Raw genomic sequence first — 19,439 nt, 5'->3', positions numbered from 1 at the left:
ACCCAAATGGATTTGGTTTGTTAAACTAATATTTGAGTCACAGTTACTGATTCGAAAATTAACTTAAAAGCTTAAGCAATATAGTAATTTTGAGAACATATTGGAGTTGGATATTGAATGTTAACCTATTATTTTTGGGCTAGTCGGTTGTAAATTGAAATATGAGGTATAAAATTGAAAAGTAGGGAGGTAAGTTATTAAATTTTCATTGTACATTTTGTATCAAATCTGTCGCATAAATTGGTTACTGTATACTATATGAAGCCTGTTGAAAAGTGTGCCTTTGCGTCTTCTCTATGCTTTTGACGACCCGAAGCTTCTCCGAATCTCAGTCTCTTTCCTTTCCTTCTCTTTCAATTCCCAATTCTATTTAAACCTCTTTCAGAAACCCTAATTTCCCCTATAATCAATTAATTGCTCAATTGAGTTTCTCTATGATCCTTCCCAAGTCACTAGATATCAATTTAATTCAAATTTATTCTAATTAACAATCTCATACAGTTGATCACAACTAGCTCGTATCAATGGCGAAACAATTCAACGTTCCGCCAGTGATATTCCCCTCCGGCGTACAACACCGCCGGCCTCCGACAGCTCCATTTCAGCCGCCGATATCTTCAAACCCTAGCATCCCTTTCATGTCCTTCGACGTTACCTCGGCGGCTGCTTCCACTTCATTCTCCACTCCACATTTCGCCTCTACCACCATCGGTGCAGGCGGCTCAACTGGCTTTGAAGATGAGCCGCTGTTACTAGAGGAGCTCGGGATCAACACAAAACAAATTTACCAAAAGACCCTGTCCATTCTCAACCCATTTAAAATCAAAACAGATCTTCATGAAGACGGTGACTTATCCGGGCCGTTTATATTTTTAATGTCATTTGGGCTTTTCCAATTATTAGCTGGAAAGATTCATTTTGGGATCATATTGGGCTGGGTTGTAATGGCTTCGTTGTTTCTCTACGTAGTGTTCAATATGCTTGAGGGTCGAAATGGGAACCTTGATTTATACAGATGTGTTAGCCTAATTGGTTATTGTATGTTGCCAATTGTGATATTATCCGTGATTTCACTGTTTTTGCCTGGTGGATTGGTAATCAAGGTGTTAACGGGAGTTTTTGTTGTATGGGCCACACGGGTTTGTACGAGGCTTTTGGTTGAGCTAGCTTCTTGTGGAGACGAGCATCGTGGGCTGATTGCATATGCTTGTTTCTTGATTTACATGCTTTTCTCTTTGCTAGTGATATTTTGATGTTTACAGAAAGGAAATAGATTAGAAATGCTGGTATTTTGCAGCTTATGCTTAATACGGATTTTAGGTATTTTGGAGGCTTTAACTGTTCGGATTCAATTGTTGTTAGTTATTGAAAAGAGAATAGAAAAACTGAATTATGCAGTGTTAATGTCACAATGTCTCATTAATATATCCCAGTTTGCTTGTTATACTTTGAGAGGTTTAAAAGTTAAGAGGCTCTGAACTTTTCGCCATGTATGCTGTTTCAAATTTCGTGCTTCCTAAAAATGTGTAGCTTTTTTCTTTCTCTGGGATATGCAGATGAAGATGGTTAATTGGGCATGGTGGTGTGCTAAAATCTTTAGTTTTCAAATTGATAGCCAAGTCTTTTAGAACTGTTTTATTTTCCTCTTTTCAGTTTCTGTGTAAAAACCAAAAGTAGAATTAATTTCAGTAGTGCTGTTGTTGATATGTCTTGATGTTATACTGCTCTTTGCTGGCAAAATGTTCTAATTGTTTTATGAGATGTAGTGTGAGCGAAGATAAGTGAAAGATAGCACGAAAAACCAGTTGGAAGATATCTATTTCGGTGGAGAATGCTGATTGAGTTCTGAACCACCATCTTATTGCTCACCTTCGTATCAGCAAAGAGAAAGTAGGGTGATCAGTGATGGATATCTGTGTCGCTCCTCCTCGTCTTTATCCTGCATATCCTAATTAGAGAATTTAAGGGCAACTAGCGATGGTAAACTGTCTCATGTTCAGATCATAGTGATGGTAAAGTGGTAGTGGCTATCTAGACAAATAAAATGTATCAGACTGTTCTATCAAAGAATAGTTTCTAGAAAGAAAGCGAGTAGTATATTCCTTATAAATGGGACATTAGAGCTATGTGTTTAGATCTGCTCCCACAATTGCACGATATTATCAACTACAAGTTCTTAGTCTGCATCTGGATAGGTTAGAATTTTGTAGATTGAACAGGTCCGGAGCAACTTCTGTTGTTGATAACGCTAATCACTTTGAGTGCAGTCTATGTCAGAATAAATTAATTGTTTTAATCAGTGATGAGCAGACATTGCTAAAGCAAAGTTTATTTTCATTTAATATTTAAAAGAATTTCTCTGCTTTTCTGAGCAGGGTAAGGGGCTACATTGAAAATCTGTTGTTCTTATTAAAAGATCCCGATTTCCGTTGTGAGATGTCATTGTGTATCATATAAGTAGGCTTACAGAAAATATCTTATTTGATATTATTTGTCTGTAGGATTAAAAAGAGTCATTAGTAGTAATCGCTCAGCTTTATGGACTAGCTATTTTTCAAGCTAGTTGGTTGAGCAATTCTGGATACATAAGTGTGTAATATTATTGAGAAAATTAGGTTGGACGAAATGCTATCATGAGTTGTTTCTTGGATTCTCTCTTTTTTGGCTGTTGACTTATACTTCTTTGCTCATTAAATTTGGTGACAAAAGTCATCATGATTCCAGTCTGTTTGCTGTCAAAAAGTTTAGCTCTGATTTTCTTTTGCTCATATATTTTTTCCCTCTTTCTTTGACAAGTAGCTCTATCTCTAAGATGAGTTAATTAAAATCTTTGAAATTTTGTTAAGCTTCATCGGAATTCTGGAGGAAACTCTAATTACGTCCTTCATTTTGTTTGGTCCATGCAGATTCTGCAATTTTTTAGCTGCTGTTGTTTCAAGTTATAATGTGATGGATGTTTTGATATTCAATATCGTCATTGCTCTTTTACTCTGTTATATTATGTGGCAAGCTCATCTGATATCCTTTAGGCGTGCTGGTTGCTATACTCTAATATTTGCTTAGAAATCATGATGGATTGACATGACTTGAAGCTAAGGGTGTTAATGAATCTCTTTAAAAAATGATTAAACTGACCGAATCAAATCATATTGTACCAATTATTAGGTTTCTTTTCATAAAATCGTAGTTTTATATAAATCTATAATTGTATCGAATAATTAGATTGGTTTTTAATAGTATAAAAATAAACTAAAAAATTATCGAGTTGCAGTAATTTAATTTATATATGAAAATATATTTTATATATTAAGTTTAAAATTGACAAAATATTAAATTATTTGCCTTGGGCCTTGGATTACAACTATGATCCAATAGGTAATTAACACCCAAAATTTAACTCTTAAATTAACGGATTGAGTTCCAAGTTAAATATTCTTTTACATCCACTAGATTTTTCAATACAAAATACAGGATCTAGACAAAAGTTGCTGGGTTCACGGGAACCCGTAGTTATTATGCTGGATCCGCCCCTGCCCCCACCCCTACCTCTTTTCTCTTCATTGCAACTCTGAACAATTCTTGGCTAGTCTTCATTTCTCCACAAACTAATCATTTTGGCGTTGGTTGGTCTATCTCATTTTTTTCAGTTTAGGGCAAATGTATGGTGGTGACAACATTTCCGGCGATCTTCTTTGGCTGATTAAGACGACGAAATTATTGGAAACATTCAGGCGTGGGAAGTAATAGGTGCTTAAGGAGGTCTGTTAGTTTTGATTTTAACGAGTGTCGCCGGGATGCCACTTTTTTCGAGGAAAACCTTGTCGGAATGATTTTGATATTTTTTTAGAAAATCTGATGACTTGTTTGAACTAATTTCTAGACTGATATTTGATTAAGATATGCATTAGGATATGAATTGATTAGATTTTAATTTTTACTATTGGAAATAGTGGCTAGGTAAGGGAAGGTTTTGGCGGAGCTTTGGTGAAGAAGAAAGGAAAGAGAACAAAATTAAAAATTTAGTAAATTGATTTTGAAAAGGATGGGACCCAGATATTACAAATGTCAAACAATAAATGATCTTAGCATGATCTGACGTGGTATTTATGTCAGGCAATTGAGATACACGCTCTTAGGGAGGGGTTTATTATAAGTATTTTTATCGAGTTGAGGTGCTAAAATAGAAAACCGAAAGTTTATATATGGACTTTATAATCCGGTGCAAGTTTAAGTGGCCTAGAGGCCATTGCGCCAACATTAATTAGGGTGGCTCAATGGAACTGGTGGCTTAATACTAAAATATATTAAAAGACCCTGAAATTTCTTTCATAAAATTCATATAATACTAAGATAAAAAAAAGTCTATATATCTAGTGGTGAGAGAGCAATGTATAATGTGCGGGTTAGGCGAACGTCATATGGTATTGAACTCTCCCATATACAAAAATATAGCATTAAGTGAATATGGCAAAATGGTTGAGCCTAATATCCATCGTGTTTGAAACCTTATGACACTTGTCTTGGGGATTTCTTAATTAAAAAAGATAGACACAAAAGTATTTGCTTTCTGATGTGTAGATCAATCAAATGCAACAAAAAATAATAGCTAATTTAGAGAATTTGAGTTGAAATTAGAAAGTAAAATAGTGAAAAATATGAAAAAATAAATAAAGAAAAATAGAATTGATGAGAAGGTAAATATATTATTTGATTTAGTGAGAGAAATTTTTTATCCTACTAACTCATTCAATCCCACCTCTATCAAATTTTATAAAAATATTAAAATTTAAAATATTTTATCAAATAATTGTATAAATACAAATTACATATCTATACTATATTAAAGCATGAAGGCCCTTAGAGAAATATTGTTCGCTTTTTTTACCCTTTAAAAAATAATTTTACATTAGATAAAATAGTTATTTCGTTATTTTCCTAATATTTAGGAATAAACATTTAATTATTTCTCTAATATTTATGACTTCAAATCAACTTTGTTTGGATATTAAATCCTTCCGTATTTGAACTACATAGTATAATAAATTTGAAAAGAAAAATAACAACACATGAAAATTAGCAACACATTGGTTTTCTTTGTATTGTAAAACTTTAAGTTTGTGATAATTACCTATTCTTCAATATTATTTTAGTCTCCAAAAAGCAATTTCAATATATATAATTAAGTAACTACTCGACTTACTAAAATCTTAAGTAATGTTTCTTTTAATAAAATGAAAAAATTATTTTTTAAAAACCATAATCAAATTATGATTGAATACGTTCACAAAAATTGAAAAATTATTGATGCGAAACTTAGAGATGAATAATTTCATAATAGAAAATTGAACATTTTAAAAAAGGAATTACATACCCCCCCCCCCTCCAGAACAACATACACAGAGAAATTTTCGAACAAATGCCATTTTTAAAAAATGATGATCTTTTTATTTTTTAATTTTTTTTTTCAGTATTTGTATATTGATTGATATTTTTAATATATTGATAATTGAGAACTTCTATGTAGTAATTTCTCCCCTTAATGAGTTTGGTATATAAGAATGATATTTTTCATTTTCAAAAACATACACTTTTATTTATAATAATTCAAATATAATTTTTAGTAGAATATTTTTATGATCATTTATAATAAAATTAGTAACTTAGATAAGGTACATGCACAACGCATGTATCATAAAATTAGTACATAATAATACAATAGTACTTTGTATTTCTTGAGGCAAGAGCTTCACTTGCCTTGTTAGTAAATACTAATCCTAGTCCTATGAGCTATAGGACTTGCGCTACTTAAGGAAACATTAAAATCCTAGTCATAGGAACTAAAGGACTATATATATATATATATATATATATATATATATATATATATATAGGCTATCACTTAAAAAAGCACCAAAATTGAGAAGTAGTTTGTTCCATTAGTTCGTGTTATCATGACTACAAATTGGCAAACTCGTCATCTTTCTCAAATTCCAGATGGTTTCGTATTTCCAAGAAACACTAGGGATCGATTTGCTCCACATAACTTTTTTCACAGCTCTGCTCATACATATAATAATGGACAGACAACGTTTAATCACAGCGAGGATCCATATAATTATCAGCCAACAAGTGAATACGTTGATGATGTTTATGTCGCTACTGATCTGGCAAATTATAGGAATTCCTCGCAATCAAGAAACGTTTTTGCTCCACATAACTTGTTTCACAACTCTGCTTTTCTAGATTCATATGCTCAAAGTTCATTAGAAAAGGAGGAGATTACAGAAAATGCATGAGAACACGAACCTACTGTTGTTCGACTTCGACTTCTAAGGTTGAAGTTAATTCAGAAGGAGAAATATGTGTTATTTGTCAAGGAGAATATGTAAATGATGAAATAATTGGTACACTTGAATGTGGACATGAATATCACGGAAGTTGCATAAAGAAATGGCTGCTGAGGGGGAAAAAACTTGTCCAATTTGTAGATCTTCTGTCTTGCCATCACAGGAACACAGTTTATAGAGAATCTTAGCTTGTCCTTAAGTTCCTATAGATTTGTTTTTATTGGTCATTGTATTGATTGACCTCTTTGTAATTCCTTTATTCACTTTGCCATTTTTGGCTATGTATTGAATGGACAAGTTACTTAAAACTGTTGATTAACATTCACATACAAGAAGGTTTTACTCCTTCAATTTCTGTAAAAAGAAGAAAAACAAATAGCCAACTACATAAACAATAATCGATAAGCCCTTGATTGGCAAGTTGTTACTATCTTTCATTAAATATGACATCATTCCACCAAAATATATAAATCTTATTCTGTTAATTTGATATGATCTGGATAATATAGAATTATTGGTTAATATTTTACAGTAAAACTGCTAAGAAAATCATTATGGATACAATACATACCTCAAAAATAAAGTTGTGGTTTGTGGACAGACGAAGAATCTCTTTCCTCAGCTTCTGCTCAAGGTGACATTAGCTGTATCCCGAACAAATAGTGTATGGCTTGTTTTTTCTTCTGATGGATTATCTTCTCAAAAATACTTGTTGTAGACCTCAAATTGTTTGAGAAGGAAAATGAGAAACATGATGATTCTTCTCCTAGAGGAGTTACTAAAGCATGCATCAGAAACCAGGAGAACGGCTCCGATTCTCCTAAAGCTAAACCCTCATCAGGTTCTCACCTCTGCTTGTCAAATCCGCGGATGGCACAAGTTCTTCAAAATGTGGAAGAGAAGTTCCACTAAGAGATTAATGAACTGGTTTCCAAGGTAAATATTCTTATATATTTAATAAATTTTTAATACAAATATCGAAACAAGATCATTAAAGTTATTGAGTACACGGGAACGCTTAACTAATGCACTGGATCCACCCCTGACAAGAGTATATTCTCAGCTTGTATATGGTCAAAAGCACTTGCATTTAATATTGACAATTAAGTGTTGCACAATAACTTTTTTATTTGTTGGGTGGAGCAAAGAAAGTTTGAGGCGGAAATATGAATGGGTACATATGAATGTGTGACACATCTTATATATGTACTACTCAAAATACGTTTTAAGATGGTGACAAGTAGTTACAAATATATGATACATCTTATGTATCGTTCAAACACGTTTTCAGATAAAAGACAAGTAGATACATATGATACATGCATCCTAATGCACTGCTCATAACACATTTTCAAAAGACAGGTAGATGTTTTTTACACAACTTTATGTACTGCTCGTAAAACGTTTTATGATAAACACTAACAAGAGAAACGACAGACAAAGATTATTAGTAGGAAAGAAAAATAGAGAAGAGTAAAGATAGCATCAAGAATAAAAAACAAATGGTATGCATTATATGAGATACATCATGTATAACGTGCAAAATACGTGTAGGAAAGAATATGCAAATGAGGAGAGACTTTATTAGAATGTATAGAGTCACCCAAAGATTATAAGAGGGCATACTTTTAGTTTTTCTGCGTAGTTGTACAAAAAATTACAGCACTACTTTTGTGTCGTTTATGACTAAATATAATTATTACGGTTTAAGAAAAAAAAAATCATGTGATATCACACGTGTATAACATTCAAACATGTATCTCTTCACAATTGTACTGATGGAAAGATCTTGCACCTTGCGACAAGAATCATGTGAGAAGAGTACTTGGTGACCTGCCATCCTTGTTTAACATTCGACCAAATAGGGCATTGATTGAGGCCGCTATCATATTTTGGGATGAGAAAAGAGCCGTTTTCCGATTTGGCGACATAGAAATGACTCCTCTCCTCGAAGAAATAAGAAGCTTTGCTAAGTTTCCATGGGATAGTCCGGGATTACTAGTGCCAGAGAATCACACTCCCCGCGATTTCTTGAAGATATTGGGTTTTAAGAAAAATGATGAGCTGCTCTGTTTAAAGAAATCATACATCCCTTTTGCATTTCTTTACGAGCATTATGGGCATAGCAAGTCATATCGTCTCCACCATGATGAACTTACCATTACTTCCTTGGGTTGGACGCATCGCCGGGTTTATGTGTTCATCATCTGCTTCTTGGGGTTGTTGATATTTCCAATGAAAGGAGGAAGGATTCATACTCGCTTAGCCATGGTCACTAGGACCTTGATGGAAGGCATCGAGGGACAAACTTATACCATTATCCCTATGATCTTAGCTAAGATGTACTACGCTCTAGATTGGAGCAAGCATGGATTTGGACACTTTGAAGGTTGTAATCTGTTACTACAAGTATGGCTGCTGGAACACTTTTAGAGGGGAGAGTATAGTCAAGAGCTTCTTCGACGGCCGTTGAATCACTATATAGCTTACCATCACCCAAAGAAAATGACGTTTATCCCAGATAGATTTGTACAACCTGGAAATGCTATAAGTTGGGTGTGATTCTTCAGCAATCCGATGGACGAGCAGGTACATTGGATGTTTGAGTGGTTTCCTAGAAGTAAGTTCATCATCAGGTCAAGATGGACTACTCATATGGTAGTGATCGGGTTGCGAGGCATCTATCCTTATGCTCCTATAAGGGTAATAAGACAAGCGGGAAGAAAACAGGTCATACCCCAGGTTTCCAACATGGTCCAATACAAGGCAGATTTTAAAGGAGACGTCATTCCGTTCAAGTTTGAGGCACAACATATGTGGAATCAAAAGATCATTGTGGAAAGAGAAACCATTGAGCCAGACATGTATCATATCGGTCATATGTACTTCTATCTATCATGGTTGGAGGACAATGTAGCGGGAGACATCAAGCCAGGAGTCAATCTGAAGGACAGAATCATAGATGACGTTGCTGAGGCATGGTTAAGTATGGAAGGCTACGCAAAAGGGTTTTCGAGTCTGAAGCTAAACATCTGGAACAACACAAAGTGAACATGAAAGCAATAAAAGAATGGAAGGAGATTTCCACTAAGTCAACAGAGAGATTGGAATACTTGGAATAAGGATTGATGGAGCTCGAGGGAAAGATGAGAAAGAGACTCTCAAATTGCTAAGGCACGGATGGCAGTGAAGGAGGGCATCTAGCAAAAGCTTATTTATTGTTGGATATGCACGATTTGGGGAACCTGATTGATTGGGTTAAAAGAGACAAGCACAGAGAAGGTCCTTCAGGGACCAAGTAGACTAGGAAATAATGTTCTTTACTACTTTCTAGCTTAGCTTTAGATTTCGAGTGTAATAAGGCTAAATGCCATTAGTAACTTTATTATTATTATCGATTTAGTAAAAGTTTGACTCATTTTTGAATTAATGATATGACACAATTGTTGGCATTGATTTTCTCCAAGTCTATGTGTCGCTTAGGCCTACCTCAGGCACAACGAGATTCCCAAATTAGGACGCGACTCATTGCATAACTTTGTGTAATATGTTTAAATATTGCAAACACTCTTTTATTATTCCTTTCTAACTTGGTTACCTTTTTGCTTTTCTTTCTTTTGATTATTTTTCATTCCCCAAGGTTGATTCGTACATACTGGCATCGTCAGCATATCACACTAGATCTAGAGGTCCTCCACCTCCTCCTCCACCAAACGATCCTAAAAGCAAAAGTAGAGGAAAATAGATAAAATGGATGATTTGAGTGGTATCAGAAAAGACAATGCTACCATGGTAGAAAACGTTGAAACTTCAAATGGTCGAAGTACTCTATCATAGAATGAGTTGGTCTTACGTCTAGAACAGAAAATCCTGGAACTACAAGGCGAGCTTGAGCAGGTCCGAAATTTGGCAAACCTTTTCTTCACTCTCAATGTCCCCCACATTAACCGGCAAAATCCGATTAGAACCAAATACCGCTACAAAACACACAAAACCAAAACCCACCACCAAATCCTTCTACACCAAACTAGTATCCCGCACCTTCTTAGAACCTTAACTCGCCGCCAGTACTAACCCCTCAACAACTCCACTATCATCCAACTCAATACCCATAAACTACTACTTATCACACTCTCCAAAGTGCACCATAACCTACTCCCAATCCCCAAAACTCAACCAATGACCACCCTTATGCCCAAATTTCCGGAGTCCATCAAAGCAATCCGATATATGTGGAAACTTTACCCCACACCCCGCAACAAACCCTATACATACCCAAATCGACTGAGAAGGACCTGCTCATTAAAAACATGGCGGAGGAACTCAAGAAGCTCACTGGTAGAGTTCTGAGTGTTGAAAGTGGTAAAGTCATTGAAGGTCTAAAATATGAAGACCTGTGTATTCAGCCAGATGTGGAACTGTCGGAGGGATACAAACCTCCCAAGTTCGAAATGTTCGATAGAACTGGGATCCAAAAGTGCATCATAGAACGTATTGTGACAAGCTTGTAGGAGCAGGCAAGAATGAACAAATTCGCATGAAATTGTTCATGCGAAGCCTCACATGAGATGCTTTGTCTTGTTATAGCAATCAAAACCCAAAGAAGTGGGTTAGTTGGGTAAGCATAGTGTCAGACTTCATGGATAGATTTAGGTTCGACACAGAAAATGCGCCAGACGTTTTCTACATTCAAAACCTCAAGAAGAAGCCAATAGAAACCTTCCGCGAGTATGCTACTCGTTGGAGATCAGAAGCTGCAAAAGTAAGGTCAGCACTTGAAGAAGAACAAATGAACAAGTTCTTCGTCGGAGCTCAAGACCCGCAATATTATGAAAGGTTAATGGTTATTGAAAATCACATATTCTCCGACATCATCAAGCTAGGAGAAAGAATAAAAGAAGGAATTAAGAATGGGACGGTGACCAATTTCGAGGCACTACAGGCCACGAATAAAGCTTTGAAATCGGGAGTCATTTCAAAGAAGAAAAAAGTAGGTGCCGTGATAGTAACCCAGGGTCCTAAGTCTCCTCTCACATACCAAACACCTCCACCCACACGCCAACTTTCACCCCCAGATACCCACAACCTACTACTACCTACTATGCCTATAATACCCAACCTGCATATTACCATTCACCACCACCCGCTCGCCAGAACTACCAAAAGCCACGTCCAAATTTCGACCGCAGACCACATAGAGAATACACCCCAATTGCTGAACCCATAGACCAACTGTACGAGAGACTGAAGGTCGCCAGTTATGTCACTCCCATTCCTGTCATTGTTATGGAGAATTCTTCCCAGTGGATCAACCCTAACAAAATATGTGCCTATCATTCAGGCATGAAGGATCATACCATTGATGAGTGTCGCACATTGAAAGATAAGATTCAGATGCTGATCGACACCAAGGTCATATAGGCAAATGAAGATGCACCAAATATTTGTAACAATCCTCTCCCGGATCAAAGAGGTGAGGGAGTAAATGTGATAGAGACTAACGAAGAATGGGATCAAGAGGGGTCCATCGAACTCATTCGAGAGGGGGATGCTCCTAAAACATCTCCAGTCACTCTCACACCAGTTGTGGTATATAGCCAAGGCGTTGTTTGAAGTCGAGGTAACTACACCATTCACTGTAATGGTAGCTCCCACACCATCTTACAAGTCTGATGCCATCCCATGGGACTATGTTGCGGAAGCAAGGAAAAAAGGAAAAGCAAAAATAGAGGAAACAAATAACGCACAAGGTATGACTAGAACTGGCAGAGTTTATACACCTGAGAACCTGGGAAGAACAAACAAGGAAGATGCACCTAAGCCACAAGTTGTCGAGATTGGCACTGATGACCTTTGGAGAAAGGTACAAGCAAGAGAGTACTCTGTTATTGACCACTTGAACAAAAATCCCGCTCAGATATCCATCTCGTCACTACTGCAAAACTCAGATACACACAGGAATGCTTTGATGAAGGTGTTGAGTGAAGCTTATGTACCTATCAACATCACTAGTGGGGAGATGGCTAACATGGTCGGACAGGTATTAGAGAGTCACAAAATCACTTTTCATGAAGATGAATAACCACCAGAAGAACTGAGTCACAATAGGGCCCTATACATCACGGTGCAATTTGAGGATAAGTTCATCGTCGGGGTCTTGATAGATGGGGGTTCAAGTCTCAACATATGCCCATTGACTACTCTAAAGAGACAGGTTAAAGGTCTGCATGAGATACAAATGGGAAGCATGAATGTGAAGGCGTTTGATGGATCTTAGAGAGCCACCATCGAAGAAATCAACCTCAGTCTACAGATGGGTCTGACTTGGTTTGATGTCGAGTTTCAAGTGCTAGATATATTTGCTACTTACAACCTATTGTTGGGACGACCATGGATACATGTTGTCGGTACAGTGGCTTCAACCCTGCATCAAGCTGTAAAGTTTGAGTGGAATCATTAGGAGGTGATCATTCATGGAGATGGAAGTAACCCCATCTACACCAATCAGATCGTTCCATTCATCGAAAATAGAAATAAGCCGGTTGGAGAAACATACCATCACATTGAACGAGTCAACGCAATTAAAAATGACCAATGGTGGAGAAAAAAGATAGAAAGCATATTGCTATGGACGGGGTATGAACCTGGCAAAGGTCTCTGCAAAAATCTTCAAGGTATCACCAAACCCGTACAACCACAACATCATGGCACGACTTTTGGACTCGAATATGAATACACGTGGAAGGAATACCAGAATTGGTCACCACCATGGAATGGTTCTTATTATCCACTAGAACAACTGGTACCACCTTTGCACCATACATTCCATCAAGCTGACATGATGTGGGGATCTGAGGAAGATGAAGTTTTAGCTGGCATGAGCAAGATGTTTCTAGATGAAGAAGATATGGACTGCAGTGCTATAGTTGAGGAGGGGGAGGAGGAGGAAGACCTTACCATTTAGACCGTGTAGAAAGGAGCTATTCTCAAGAACTGGATCGTTGCACCATCCCGGGCCCGTCGAGTTCCTGGATAGCCTGGCAAATTAGCATGAATTACTTTAAAATATAGTTTTGAGCATTTGAGACATCTTTCAGTATTTTGTTTTGAAATAGTTGCTCGAGCCATCGATCCACACTTTTTGATGTTTTAAAGATTTTATCGATGCATTACTGCTTTTCTTATTTATTATTATCTTTACATTTTCTTTTCAGCATTATTATTACCTATCCCGATGAACCTATGACTGTGACATGTAATGAGACAATGCAACATAAGGATAATGATTGAGAGTATCTGGAAGATGATATAATACCTGAGGAAATCGGCAGAGAAGTAGAAAATTTTGAAAACAAACCAAAGTTTAATTTGGAGGAAACTGATGCTATTAACTTAGGGGATTCCAAAACAGTCAAGGAAACATATAAGCATTCATCTATCAGTGTCAGAGAAGAAAGATTTCATCAGATTCCTAAAAGAATATGATGATATCTTTGCATGGTCCTCTGACGATATGACTGGTTTAAGCACATCCATAATAGCCCACAAGCTACCCACTAATCCCATGTGTCCACCGGTAAAATAGAAGCTTAGAAAGTTCAAACCGGATATGAGTTTGAAGATAAAAGAAGAGGTCACCATGCAAATCAAAGCCAAGGTTCTTCAAGTGGTCAAATACCCGACTTTGTTGGCCAACGTTGTGCCAGTTCTGAAGAAAGATGGGAAAGTTAGAGTATGTGTTGATTACCGAGATCTGAATAGAGCGAGTCCTAAAGATGATTTTCCGTTGCCCAACATACACATACTGATTGATAACCGTGCCAAGCATGAAGTGCAATCCTTTGTGGATTACTTCTCATGATACCATGAGATCTGGATGGATAAAGAGGATGTCGAAAAGACAACCTTCATTACACAATGGGGAATATATTACTACAAAATAATGTCGTTTGGTCTGAAGAACGCTGGAGCCACCTACATGAGAGCCATGACAGCTATCTTCCACGATATGATACACAAAGAAATAGAGGTGTACATGGATGGTGTTATCATCAAATCTAAAAGGAGTTCGGATCACATAGCAGACTTGAAGAAATTTTTCGACCGACTTCGAATATACAATTTGAAGTTAAATCCTGCAAAATGTGCCTTCAGAGTCCTTGCTGGAAAGTTGTTAGGATTCATTGTCAGTCGCCGAGGTATTGAGTTAGACCCATCAAAAGTCAAAGCTATCCAAGACTTTCCACCTCCAAAGAATAAGAAAGATGTGATGAGTTTTTTAGGGCACCTCAATTACATTAACCGCTTCATAGCACAATCAACCATGATATGTGAGCCAATCTTCATAATACTGAGGAAAGATGCTGCAACAAGCTGGACTGAAGAATGCCAGAAAGCCTTCGACAAAATCAAGAAGTATTTATCTAAACCACCCATTCTGATCCCACCAGAGCTAGGAAGACCTTTGCTGCTTTATTTGCCCGTATTAGATGGGGCTTTTGGTTGCGTTTTAGGGCAACATGATGAAATTGGATGAAAGGAGCAGGCGATATATTATCTGAGCAAGAAATTCATGCCTTATGAAGTCGGTACTCTTTACTGGAATGCACATGCTGTGCTTTGACATGGATAGCTTAAGAAGTTGAGGCATTATTTCTGTGCATACACTACATATCTCATATCAAGGATTGATCTGCTAAATATATCTTTCAATTGCCTATAGTCAATACACATTCTCATAGTACCATCATTCTTCTTCACAAACAAAATCGGTGCACCCCAAGGCGACACACTAGGCCTAATAAACCCTTTTATCAAGAAGTTCCTGAAGTTGCTCTTTCAGTTCTTTCAACTCAGCTCGTGCCATACAGTACAAAGGAATGCCCGACAGGTTTGTAGGAAACACATTCGAAAAATTTCGCACCGCCAAAACGGAATCAATAGTAGGGGTATCAGCACCAACATCCCTCACAAAGGCGAAATAAGATAAACAACCCTTTCTAACCATCCGTTGGGCCTTCAAGTATGAAATTACTCTACTAGAAACATAATCTAAAGAACCTCGCTACTCAATATGTGTCTACCCCGGCATTGCCAACGTCACGGTCTTAGCGTAACAATCCATAATAGCATGATATGGAGACAACCAATACATACCTAAGATCACGTCGAAATCAACTATTCTGAGCAACAAGAGATCAACACTCGTCTCCAAACCTCCAATGGTCACTACACACGATCGATATATACGGTCTACAACAATATTATCGCCCACTAGCGTAGATACATGAACAAATGAAATTAGGGACTCACGGGGCATATCCAGATAATGAGCAAAATACAATGATACATAAGAATAAGTGGAACCAGGATTAAATAATGCAGAGGCATCCCTGTGGCAAACTGAGACCATACATTTGATCACTGCATTAGAAGCAATAACATTTGGTCTGGCAGGAATAGCATAGAATCGGGCCTGACCACTGTAAGCACGTGATTTTTGACCCTCCCCGGGAATTTTTACGTTCTTAGCTTAAAATATTTAATTTAGGACTAGTATAGCCATTTTAACTATTTTTACTTTATTTCGTTGCAAAAAGAAAATTTCAAAAATATATATATAAATTTTAGTTTATGTATCTCTCATAAACTTGAAAAATACAAAAAGTGCACTTTATTTTTGTATTTTATATAATTTCGAAAATTACAAAAATATAGTTCTATTAAGGTTTTATAGTCATTTTAACTTTGAAAAAATACAAAAATATTACCTCATATTTTATCTTAATATTTAAAACGAAAATTACAAAAAATAGTTTTATTAATATTTTGTAGCTATTTTAAACCTTGAAAAATATTTAAAAAGATATAGTTTTGTTTAAATACTAGTCTTATTTTTTGTAGTTATTTTGCTTACATAGGACTAGTTAAGCAACGTATTCCTATTTCTCGGGTCCGGGCAAAAGAATAATATTCGGGTTTAAACTACCCGGTTTTAGGCCTAATTTTCGGACCTAGCCCATAATAAACCGTGTCCAGGACACATGGGGAACCCCACCACGCGTGGGGGACATATGCCTTGAACCCCACCACGCGTGGGCTCATTTTTCTGGGCAAAACCCAGTACAAAACACGGAAAAGGCAAAAGGAACAAGGGGGGACTTTTTTTTGAAAAATTCTGAAGAGGTACTGTTTCATCATCTTCTTCAGGAGAAGAAGGAAAAACCTACTGTCCAAAAATCTATCTACAACCCTCCCCTCGTCGCAACCAGACCAACACCACCTCCCTCGTCGACAACCACCCGTCTCCTCCTAACTCCGTCACCCTTTTGTCCGAAACCACCGTCGACCACTACCCGCGACGACCAGTCGACAAACCAGTCCAAAACACCATGTCCGCAGCCACTCCATCACCACCCAAACGCCACCTCCATCAGCTTCACTAGCCCCCACGTCCAAACCCACCGGCAACCATCGTCGTCCCTGCCCCCTACTCACTCGCGACCCACCAGTCCAAAACACCACCATCAAACCACCCCGTCACCTCCCGTAAAACCACCACCAAAACCAACGAAAACCCTAGCAAACAGGAAACCCACCATCGTTCCACCTTCAAACCGCCCCGGACTGCTCCCTCTCCGTCTCACCATTACCAAACGACCCCTCCATAGACACCTCCATCAACGAAACCAAAAAAAACAGCTTCCCAGCTCCCCTCCCCACGACCAACCTGAGCCACTGCCTAAACAGCTCGTCACAGCCCCCCACAGCTGCTCCCCCGTCGCGAAACCACCAACAAACAGCCTTCGACCACTGGCAAAACAAGCCCGTCAGCAGCCTCCTTGTGTCGAACTTACTACTGTCGACATTGTTCATCTTATCGTGAGCAGTTGTTGGTGGATGCAATTCGGCCTTGGCCGAGTTTTTCTGTTTTCCGTCGAGGTCGACTTTGGTTCGTCGAGGTCCGGTACGTCGAGTTGTTGTCCGAGGTTCCATCGTTGTTCTTCGTTCAGAGAGGTCCAGCTTGAGTTCCGTCGGAATCGTGTTTGTCGTTCTGAGGTTGTTGAGGTTCAAAGGTTAGTAAACCTCAAGTATTAGATAAGAAAATGTTACGTTAAATGTTCGAAGATGCAATATAGAAATTGGTATGATAACTTTCTGCTCGTGTGTTCATCCTATGCATTTTGTTCATTTTGCGTTGTGTTATTCTTGTTTATTTGATGTCATTTAATTAAGTTGGGCTAGTTATTCTATGACACAAGTTCGACGTTAATCTGTTCGTCTTTTCCTTTGCTTAGGTCATTCGGACAAAATTATTATTAGTACATGCTCTTGCTACGCCCGAAACACTCGTTCACTAAACTCATTTTATTAATTTTTTGACAAGTTATGAGATTTTAGTTGTAAAAAAGTCGTAAGGTTTAGTAATGTTAAAGGCGTAAAAATGGCATCCTTTAAAAATAAAAATAAAAAGGGTAAATAAAAACAAATAAATAAATAAACAAAAAAAAAATGAGACTAGCTTCGCCAAAAAAAATGTACAGATTGCGGAGCCCTCTAAATGTATATATTAAATACTTAGATTCCGGGACGGGCCGTTAGCAAATTTCACGGCCCTACCCAAAATAATAATGCGCTAGTTGCTCTAGGCGCGCCTTTAATAATTTAATTTTCCTAAACTCGGGTGCACATTTATGCGACCCAAATCTAAATCTCAACGGACTCGAAATGTGTCTCTAATCACGGGTATATTGATTATGGCGTGGCCCGAGATGCATTTCCATGACGTTGCAAATCCCTTTAAAAACAAATAAGAATGAGATGAGCCTCGCCGAATAAAAAACACAAATTGCGGGGCCCTCAGTAAATACTTGTTTAAAATTACTTAGAATTCAGGAGGGTCGTTTAGCGAATTTCACGGCCTCCGCAAAATAATAACGCGATAGTCTCTTTAGGCGCGTGTTTAATAATTTACTTTCTTAAGCTCGGGTGTGCATTTCATGCGACCCAAATCCAAATCTCAAAACATCAAATAAAATGCGTTCCGGATTGTGGGTGCATTTCATGTGACGCAGTCCAAAGACGTGTTTTAAGCGATGTTCACATTCTTGTAAAAACAATAATAATAAAGCGGTTAAAAGTTAAAATTTGCACATAAGTTCATACTTGTATAAAATCAGATAATCAAGCCGAATATAACAATTGAGCGACCGTGCTAGAACCACGGAACTCGGGAATGCCTAACACCTTCTCCCGGGTTAACAGAATTCCTTATCCGGATTTCTGGTACGCAGACTGTAATATAGAGTCATTCTTTTCCTCGATTCGGGATTAAAATTGGTGACTTGGGACACCCTAAATCTCCCAAGTGGCGACTCTGAAATAAATAAACAAATCCCGCTTCGATTGTCCTTTAATTGGAAAAAAACTCCCCTGCGCCCCTCGGGCGCGGAAAAAGGAGGTGTGACAGCTCTGGCGACTCTGCTGGGGACTTGGCCCAGAACCACTGGTTCAAGGTTCAAGAATTCGAGCTTAAAATAACTGTTATAGTTGGCTTTATTTATTATCTGATTTTTACATGATATATGCTTAATGTGCTAAATGATGCTTTTACCGCTTTAATATTATCTGAATTGTGTATATAAAACTGCTACGAAACCCTTCTTTCTGAGTCTTCTGAATTTATGGTGTACACGTGCGCGTGACCCACCTTTCTGTTAAAGTCATACCAAATAAGACGGAGTTGGGACAAGTAACTAGGCCGGTGAAGCTTCTGTATTCCCGGTACGCTGCCCCCCCTCGGCTCGAGCTGTCCGCTCGGGTAAGCCAGGTCTAGAACAAACACCCAGGTTCTGAACTTAGTATAACAAAGCCACATGCCGGATCCCTAGTAGGAACGTTTATTTGCATCATGTGCATTTGACTTAGGGGACTCAACACAGGGGTTGGGTCCGTCTAGGACAAGCAACCTGAAAATAATAGACCATCTTATGGCATCCTATGTGCTACATGTTGTATTCAGTCAAGGGCGAATGGGTCATTTGGTCATTTCCAGCATGATGTTATTTTAATCAAAGCATGGGGAACATTTGT

General features: G+C 37.7%; 1 protein-coding gene across 1 annotated transcript; it reads left to right on the top strand.

Annotated features, from left to right (window-relative positions):
• The first annotated feature begins 285 nt into the window (after positions 1-285).
• LOC104230147 (uncharacterized) lies at positions 286-1,446 on the top strand. Its single transcript, XM_009782883.2, has one exon. The coding sequence runs from the start codon at positions 525-527 to the stop codon at positions 1,251-1,253; it is 729 nt and encodes a 242-aa protein (XP_009781185.1). The 5' UTR covers positions 286-524; the 3' UTR covers positions 1,254-1,446.
• The last annotated feature ends 17,993 nt before the right edge of the window (positions 1,447-19,439 follow it).

The sequence above is a fragment of the Nicotiana sylvestris genome, chromosome 5, assembly GCF_000393655.2.
Source record: "Nicotiana sylvestris chromosome 5, ASM39365v2, whole genome shotgun sequence".
NCBI lineage: Eukaryota > Viridiplantae > Streptophyta > Magnoliopsida > Solanales > Solanaceae > Nicotiana > Nicotiana sylvestris.
The sequence above is the reverse complement of the archived record's forward strand: the minus strand, read 5'-3'. Positions and strand labels throughout refer to the sequence as shown.